This window comes from Salvelinus sp. IW2-2015, linkage group LG26 (genome assembly GCF_002910315.2).
Source record: "Salvelinus sp. IW2-2015 linkage group LG26, ASM291031v2, whole genome shotgun sequence".
NCBI classification, from domain to species: domain Eukaryota; kingdom Metazoa; phylum Chordata; class Actinopteri; order Salmoniformes; family Salmonidae; genus Salvelinus; species Salvelinus sp. IW2-2015.
This window is the reverse complement of record NC_036866.1, coordinates 45139527-45149211: the sequence shown is the minus strand read 5'-3', so window position 1 is coordinate 45149211 and position 9685 is coordinate 45139527. Positions and strand designations below refer to the sequence as shown.

At 44.3% G+C, this 9685-nt stretch overlaps 1 protein-coding gene across 1 annotated transcript in view; it reads right to left on the bottom strand.

The window, feature by feature from the left end:
- The window catches only part of LOC111952241 (SH3 and multiple ankyrin repeat domains protein 2-like), a 99150-nt gene that overhangs the window by 8845 nt on the left and 80620 nt on the right, over positions 1–9685 (bottom strand). Inside the window, exon 13 of the mRNA XM_023970785.2 lies at positions 4827–5142. Within this exon, the coding sequence (XP_023826553.1) occupies positions 4827–5142 (316 nt within the window). The remainder of the gene's footprint in view (positions 1–4826; positions 5143–9685) is intronic.

Here is a 9685-nt window from a genome sequence, read left to right as displayed (position 1 = left end):
GCACACACACACACACACACACAGCACACGCACACGCACACGCACACGCACACGCACACGCACACACACACAACGCCACACACACACACACACACCACACACACACACACAGCACACACACCACACACACACACAACACACACATGCACACACCGCGCACGCGGCGAAGAGGCCAGCAGAGCGGCAGAGAGAGAGAGAAAGTGGGCAGAGGAGAATTCCAGCTGTACATGCCCTCAGTGGCTGGTGCTTCATTAAGACTCTATAGAGACTCTGTCAAAGTCACAACCAAAGGCATCCCTCATGCTAACTACCTAGTTTAGCATCACTGTAGGTACCTAATATAGCATAGCCTCCTCCGCTTAACTGTAGATCGGGACTATACCTTGTAATATCTAATGTACCCGACTGCGTGAACGTAAATGGTTTAATCAAGCATCCGACCAAATTTCCGTGGTGGGCGCGGCTCTGTTGCGACCTGCAGTGTGTGTGACGTTTGGTGTGCGTTATCTTATGTTTTTAATGTTATGTTTTTAATTTGTACACTTAGTGGCGTTATTTTAATTTGTACACTTAGTTTACAAACATTCTGCCAACCATGGATTTCCAGTGGTGGGGTGTTGGACTGATCTTGTTGATCGTTACATACCCGCTACGAACGGACTAATTAATGAAAACGCTGCTGGCACAGCGAATCCAATACAGCAGGGAGTTTTTACTAGCAGACCAAATTAACCGAGATTAGATAGCATACCACGTGAATCACTATTTCTGTCTAAGTCACAGCCAAAGGCATCCCTCGTGCCAACTGGATAGGCTAGCAGAGCATAGCCTCCTATCCTTCACACTCTTAGAAAAAAAGGTTCCAAAAGGGGGTTTCAGCTGTCCCCATAGGAACAGCCTTTTAGGTTCCAGGTAGAACCCTTTTGGGTTCCATGTAGAAACCTCTGCGGAAAGGGTTCTACATGGAACCCAAAAAGGTTTTACCTTGGAGCTAAAAAGAGTCAAAGGCTTTTCCTATGGGGACAGCCGAAGAACCCTTTCAGGTTCTAGATTGTGTAAGGGAAAACTGAAGCAGTGTAAGGAAAAACATGACATATTTACAATGACGGCCTACCGGGGGAACAGTGGGTTAACTGCCTTGCTCGGGGGCAGAAGTACAGATTTTTACCTTGTCCGCTCGGGGATTCGATCCAGCAACCTTCCGGTTACTAGTCCAACGCTCTAACTTCTAGGCTACCTGCCACCCCATAAAGCATGATAGGGTCTCACCAACAATACCGACATTCACGTTACATAACACTTTTTGTGTAACTACAGCAACACAATTTGAGATATTATTTGACTTAGTACAGATGCTACCCACTTTATAGCCTATAAATGCATAGGCCTAATGTCACTGCCATTCATTCACTGGTAGGTCGAAATCATAAAAACGTGATCTTTGTAAGTCGCAACAGTCAAACCAACGTTGACCTTTTAATCATGACTTTACGCTTAGTAGCCATGGTAGTGTGTGTGTGTGTGTGTGTGTGTGGTGTGTGTGTGTGTGTGTGTGTGCGCGGAGATGGCAGACCACCGTGACTGACAGCAGCTCACTGCCTGTTAAACAGTCAAGCTGTCACATCAGAGCCTCCAGATGCTATCGTGGCTCTACACACACTACTGTGTCGAGCCGAGCCAAGCAGTCTTGAGCTGGCTTGGTTACACATCCACCATAGTTGCTGTAAATGTGCTGGAGCCAGCACAGTTTGGTTGGGGTCGACACAATAGTGTGAAAAATTGCAATAGTGGGAAAAAAAAGAGTGTCTGGGGGATCTGCTAGAATACTGGGCATCAAACTTAGCAGTGTGATGCAACCAAAATGGGAAAATGGCACCGGATTGCTGCATGATGGAAAGACTATGGAGATAAGGTTAGGCTAACAAACAGGTCTAGGTACTTTAGTGTCTACATAGCTATAGTGTCGTGTAGGGTTGTGGCGGTCATTAAATAGCAACGGGACACTCTTGTGTTGCCATATACCAAATAGGAAGCACACAAGGGTATTGTACTGTGCACGGACGGTATGAGACGTAAGAGGAACTTAAGAACGGGATGAATAATAGATCAGAAGAAAACTGCAGACGGTGTAAATAACCCAGTGAGAAGTTTATAGGACACACAGCTACCAACTACCAGCTAGAGAACCGCCCGTACAAACTACAAAAAGGCACGTCCTTGTTTACCACCAACCAACCATGGTTGATGACCTGTGTCCCAAATGGCACCATATTCCAATCCCTATATAGTCCACCACTTTTGACCACGGCCCATAGGGCTCTGGTCAAAAGTAGTGCACTATGTAGGGAATAGGGTGCCGTTTGGGGCACAGTCCTGGCTACCAGCTACCCACCTCTACAAACTACAAAGAGCAAGTCCTTGTTAACCAGCAACCAACCCTGGTTGGCGACATGCTCAAACCCACCCGTCTGTGTTCCAAATGGCATCCTTTTCTATATTTATATATATACAGTATATATATAGTGCACTACTTTTGACCAGGGCCCATAGGGAATGGTCAAAAGTAGTGCACTATGTAGGGAATAGGGTGCCATTTGGGATGGAGCCGTGCACAAACCCACCCCTCATACCCTGAACCAAAGGCAGTGATTACATAAGGATGTTAAATTTGGAAGAGGCAGTCGTGGGCTGAGGTATTTATGCAAAACAAGAACAGGAAGAAAATAGGTCCTCCAACAGCAGCGTCAGCCAATGGTTGTGTCTGAATATTGTCACAATGTGTCTATTTCTGATCTACCGCTATGCTGAGGCAAAAACAGACGAGTGTTCATGTAACACTCACTGTCATGGTAAATAATTGCTTCTTTTAAGGTATCATGTCAGGATATATCAGCTTTTCAAGGAAACTATAACAGGCACCGAGTGGCTCAGTTAGTCGAGCATGGCACTTGCAAAGCCAGGGTTGTTGGTCCAATTTCCACGGGGGACYAGTATGAAAAATGTATGCACTCACTACTATAAATTGCTCTGGTTAAGATTGTTGTCGAAAATGACTAAATCAAGAAGGAATGGCCTATACGTGTGAGGTGTTTGTCATTGCTCTTTCTAGGTACAGTATGTAAACCAAGATAGAGCGTCTACTACACTACCAAGTACATCAAAAGCAATAATGTAGGTGAATTACCTAATAGAGTGAAAATAGCAGGCTTTAACCCTGAACAGTTATTTAGCACAAGTACTGTCTACGCCTTGGAACTAAATACAGGAAATAATGTATTTTATATTGGCCTCTGAATCATCTTTGTCCACACGGACAACAGTAACGTAATAGCAAACAGCAATTATCAGATCACATCCGAAATACACTACGGCTGTTAGCGCTTTGCTTTGGTCCGCAGTTGGAGGATATTATCTAGCACACCGTGGAGTAAGCTAGTTAGCTGCTAAAACACATATGCACCATATGGCAGTAATGGCCATAGCAACCACTCCAGTAACTAGGGAGGAACTAACGGCGTCCCATTTTAACTGCTCTACTCCAGTAACGGTGCCAGTAATAATGTATTCATACACCAGTAAGCCTGCTGACCTGGCTGAGAGGAGGCCGAGTGAAGGCAATCACATTATGCATCCTGAACATGGGCTGAACACGGGTAAGCGGAGGGGAGGGGGAAAAAAACGTACAATTTCCATAGGATCGTTTATTATGTGACATCTGTCATTTTTAGATTCAATTTAGATGAATTTCCGTTTTCCTTTTATGTGAGCAGTGAGTAATTGGCATGGCCCACTTACTGAGCCTGCTCTGCTCTCCACAGACCCCCTGCTAGGTGAAGAGATTCACACACTCACACGCAAACACACATCGTCATTAACATGGACCAAAAATGGTCTCAACTCAAATCTGGTGGTACATCACGGTGACAATGACAGATGTGAAGTAGGCGGGTGGGGGGTATATGTGATAAGACCGTGATCCGGGGTATATCTGGGGTAGGGGGGTTGGAGTATAAAATTAAGCAAACCAACAGAAAGCAGTTTGCTGAAGTAGGACTGGGGTATTGTTCGTGAAGAGTAACAGTTCTCACCATTGGCATTTGGGAATCCATACACATAAACCACGTCGCAGTGGGACAGCTGTACTGCCAAGCCACTCCTCTGTTTGCCTGTAATTCCTCTCACCCTGTTCCCTGTAAAGCGTACTAMTTTTGACCAGGGCCTCACTCATCCCAACAGAACAAACCCTTCCCTCCCCTGTCTGCAACAGAAACACCCACTCCAACTTTCATAAGAGTGACTGATTGGACCGACAGTGAAGCACATCTAGAATCTCCACTTCCCAAGATGCAGTGAACACCAGGGACTGTTTTTGGGCCAACGTCCACACACATCCATGAGCAAACATCCACACYCTCATGAGAGAGACTGATCAGACCTGCAGTGAGTGTCACACATCTAGAATCTCTATTCCCCATGCTGCCATGTACACCAGGGACTCATTTGGGACAGATTTTCTGGGCCAAAATCCTTATTTGTAACTGCACTCTGTTTGTAGAGGTTCTGTAAACTACCAAGGGCACTAATTGGAAAGTCACACCCTATAGCAGTCGCACGCTAAAGTTGGTGACATGGTTTAACGAAAAGGAGGGCTAGTAAGCCTGGGCAGCCCCATAACAAATCAGGGCCCACCCATAAGAATTGAGAAATCAATATGGGCCGGGCTCCCCCCCCTAAAAAAATCCACGATTTAACTTTGGGCACCTGCAAAATAAGTTTGGGATCCCTCAAGAGTCAATGTATAACTCAAACCCTGGTTGGTGACTGACCTGGGCTGTCGCTGAGGGGTCTGTCTCCGTGCTTCCTCCCCCAGGCGCCCAAGGGAAGGTGAGCGGGGAGGGCGGGGAGCCCCCTTCCCCATGGTCCTGACTGTTCCATTGGGGCTGGGCATCTGCTGCTGCTGGGGCCGACGGGGGGAGAGGCTACGCAGGGGAGAGTGGCTCGGGGACGGCAGGGGTGACCGGTTGTTCACGTTCAGGTTGTTGTCGCTGTTGGAGCGCAAGAGCGTCGGCCGTGGTGCAGCGAGGGTGCTCCGTGGGGCTTGCTTGCGCCGGGAAGGTTGGGCCGGCGCCTCTCGGAAAGGCACTGGAGGGAGGGATGGAGGGAGGGAGGGAGGGATTAGAACAAGTTTCAACATGGTAGAGTATTACGTCAGATTCTTCATTGTTCCTCTGTAACTCAAATAGAAGCAGGTCAGTAAGCAGAATACTCCACACACACACACACACACACACACCTGTCTCTTATACACATCTAGATGTGTATAAGAGACAGCACACACACACACACACACACACACACACACACACACACACACACACACACACTTCAACTTCAATTAACAACCTTGAGGCATTAAACATCTTGAGCCTCAATGAAGATGCAAGGAGAGCTCCAACCGCGCTAGGCTCACAGCCTCAGAACAGGCTGCCTGGCTGGCTGTGGAGAGGCCTCTATTCCACTCCAGCTATAATAGGAGCCTTGGTGGAACTCCCCTGTGTTGGAAGCAGCGCACAGTGCACACAGCTGAAGCATGATTAATGATGATGTTTATTTCTCCGCTGCCTTCTAAACACCAAGGAGGAAGAGGAGGCTTATATGCAGCATCCACATGATTTAACCCTGCAAAGACAGGCCACTTAGTGAGAGAGAAGACACTGCTTTGCAAAACAGCCAAAATCACAGTACACTGTCCAAGGAAAAGGGTCATCTATTTGAAACATTTCCAAAAGACGTCTTGCAAAAACAAGTCTATGCATTCCCCCTGAGGAAGATTCAAATCCTGATTGCACAATGTAAAGCAGTGCCAGTGAACCTCCAAAACTCTGTGAAAATATCCACCATAAAGTGTATGCCCGTGAGGCATAAAGAGAGGGGAAGGTAAAATAAGGGAAAGGTAAAATGCCCAACCCACCACGACCTGAACAAGACAGATCCCACATCCTCTTCACAATCTCTCCCAATAATGATGATATCTGAATGACCTATCATCAACGGAAGAGGCAAAGCGAATAAAGTTATGGGGATATGCTTGGATCCGCTTAATAAAGTGACACATCCTAACAAATGCGTTCTCTGTGTGTCTGTGTGACCGTTCAACATAACTCCATCTCTTCTGCAAAAAACGTCAGATTACATTTACAATTTAGCTGTCGCAAAAAGTCAGTTCACTTGGTAGAGTCAGATATTGCGAGCTGTTGACGTTGATCATCATTCGTCAAATCAACCTACAGCACCAACAACCTAGGCTGCGCTCCACAGTATATCCTGTAAACAGACATTACATTCCCAGGCTGTGTTCTTTGAAAAACCCCGTGTGCCAAAATAGTTAACATCCTCTTGAGACTTCATGAAGCCGTTATGAAAGCAGCCATCAGTATTTATATTATCAAAACAAGTTATACAACGGTAACTATTAGTGATTCAACAATTGCCTTCGTTAATGAACAGTTGCTATTAAACTACACRCAGATTTTTGTTAAGCTAGAACTACCATATCAATTAAAAGGCATACCACACTGTACAGTATAGAATTCATTCTCTCAGCTTCTGTATGCCACACAAACTTTCAGTCACCACTCAAAACATTGAAAGCCATCAAAATCCTCCAAATCAACTACAAACAGCTTACCTTCTTTCTTCAAGGCATTCAGAAAAGACTTCATTTTCCCTCTTTTCCTTATTGCTTAATTATTCATGGAAATGTGGAGAAAGAGTGAATATGAAATGTATCCGAGTTTTGTAGCGTGAAAAAGCAGCAGCGATTAGTTCCAGTGGTATAGCGAGTCACAATGGGAGGGAGAGAGATTGACTGGGCAGGGAGGAAGGCAGAGACGGAGCCAGGCAGGCAGGCACACTGGTGACAGAGAGAGCCCACCCCACATGATTCCGCTTGTCACTGACTATGAGGATGGGTGCACCATGCACCAGCTCCACACACATCCCTTTCCCCCCTCTCTCTCACACATAGACACTCTCTCTTGCTTGCTCTCTCTCACAGACACACTCTCTCTCTCTCTCTCTCTCTCTCTCACACACACACACAGACACATTCTCTCTCTCTCACACACAAACAGACACAATCTCGCTCTCTCTCACACACACAGACACAATCTCACTGTCTCTCACAGACTCTCTCTCTCTCTCTCTCACACACACACTCACTCTCTCTCTCTCTCTCTGACACACACTCACTCTCTCTCTCTCTCTGACACACACTCACTCTCTCTCACAGACACACACTCACTCTCTCTCACAGACACACTCTCGATCTCTCTCACAGACACACACTTCTCTCTCACAGACACACACTCACTCTCTCTCACAGACACACTCTCGCTCTCTCTCACAGACACACACTTCTCTCTCACAGACACACTCTCACAGCTTCACCCAGGTTCACAGCACATAGACAACCAGCACAGGATATCAGGCTTGACTTGAAGCAGCAAGAATTTGTCCATTATGATAATCATCACGGATGGGGAGAATTCAACTAAACCACATCAACTATGATTATTATCATTAGCACTGCCAGCTGTATCAACTAGAGTAAGTTCTGCATTAACTAAAACTATTTCAATAACAAGTTAATGATATTGCCATAGATGACAGGACAGGCACATTTTCAATATGTGACTGTCAAACATGGTGAAGAGATGCGTCGCTCGCAATCCACTAGCACCCAAATGAGACATGCAATGTTCAGTGGGAGATGGGATTTTAACCCTTGCTTTCGCGGGAACAGCTGTATCGGAAACAAACCCTTTGTGTTGCTAGGCAACCTTAGCGAGGAAGTCTAAATTTGTCACTTGCAAGTTGCTTGTTGGTTGTGAAATGATCTGACTCCTTATGTATATTATGGTGTGTTTCCACAGCCCTTGCAACCAATCATTGACAGTACAAGACACATCCTAAATCCAATGGGAATGTGATGGAAATTAAGAAATGTTCTGATATTATAAAATGTTATAATGTCAGACTCAGCACCTCTTCAGAATACCTTTGGGACTTTCATTGGGGAAACAACATAATGAATTCAGAACCTGGCATTTGGAAATACTCCTACCATCAATATTGCTCAAAATGTATCTCAAACCATTGGTGTGGTCATTGGTTGCCTAGCTAAATAAATGTATAGGAATCAGTCCATTTAGTGCAACTGTGGATGGGGGAATCCCTATGGATCACCTCTTCGCGTCTCCGGTATACAGATTGATAGATACAGCGCCTCGCAAAAGTGTTCACCCCCTTGGCGTTATTCCCATTTTGTTGCATTACAACCTGTAATTTAAATAGATTTTTATTTGGATTTCATGTAATGGAATCACAAAATAGTACAAATTGGTGAAGTGAAATGATTTTTTGTTTTTTATAAAAGTGGTGTGTGCATACAGTTGGAGTCAGAAGTTTAYATACACTTAGGTTGGAGTGATTAAAACTYGTTTCAACCACTCCACAAATTTCTTGTTAAAAACAACCTGAGGATTGATTATAAAACACATTTGACATGTTTCTACGACCATTACGGATACTTTTTGGAATGTTCGTCGAACGGAACGAGGCTGTAGTTTTCTCAACATAACGCGCAACCCAAATGGCGTTTTTTTGTTATAAAAGTAATATTTATCTAACAAAAAGAGCATTTGTTGTGTAACTGGGAGTCTCGTGAGTGCAAACATCCGAAGATTATCAAAGGTAAGCGATTAATTGTATTGCTTTTCTGACTTTCGTGACCAAGCTAACCTAGCTAATATAAGGCTAACTGTTCTAGCATTGATTGATACACTCACAAAAGCTTAGATTGCTTTCGTTGCAAAGCATATTTTCAAAATCTGACACGATAGGTGGATTAACAACAAGCTAAGCTGTGTTTCGGTATATTTCACTTGTGATTGCATGATTATAAATATTTTTTGTAATATTTTTTGTATCTGATACGTTTGGGAATTTTCTTCTGCCTTTCAGCACCGGAACGAGGCTGTAGTTTTCTCAACATAACACGCAACCTAAATGGCGTTTTTTTGTTATAAAAGTAATATTTATCGAACAAAAATAACATTTGTTGTGTAACTGGGAGTCTCGTGAGTGCAAACATCCGAAGATTATCAAAGGTAAGCGATTAATTTTATTGCTTTTCTGACTTTCGTGACCATGCTAATTTGGGGCATTGATTGATACACTACAGCTTAGATTGCTTTCTCCGTAAAGCATATTTTCAAAATCTGACACGATAGGTGGATTAACAACAAGCTAAGCTGTGTTTTGGTATATTTCACTTGTGATGATTATAAATATTTTTTGTAATATTTTTGAATTTGGTGCCCTGCAATTCAGCGGTTGTTTAGGAAAATGATCCCGTAATCAGAAGTACTATAACACATCAAACTATAACAGGAAGTTAACAAACTATAGTTTTGGTAAGTCGGTTAGGACATCTACTTTGTGCATGACACAAGCCATTTTTCCAACAAATGTTTACAGACAGATTATTTCACTGTATCACAATTCCAGTGGGTCAAAAGTTTACATACTGTAACGGCAGCCTTCCTCCTCTTCACGAGAAGAGAAGGTGTAGCAAGGATCGGACCAACACGCAGCGTAGCCAGTGCTCAACATGTTTAATTAC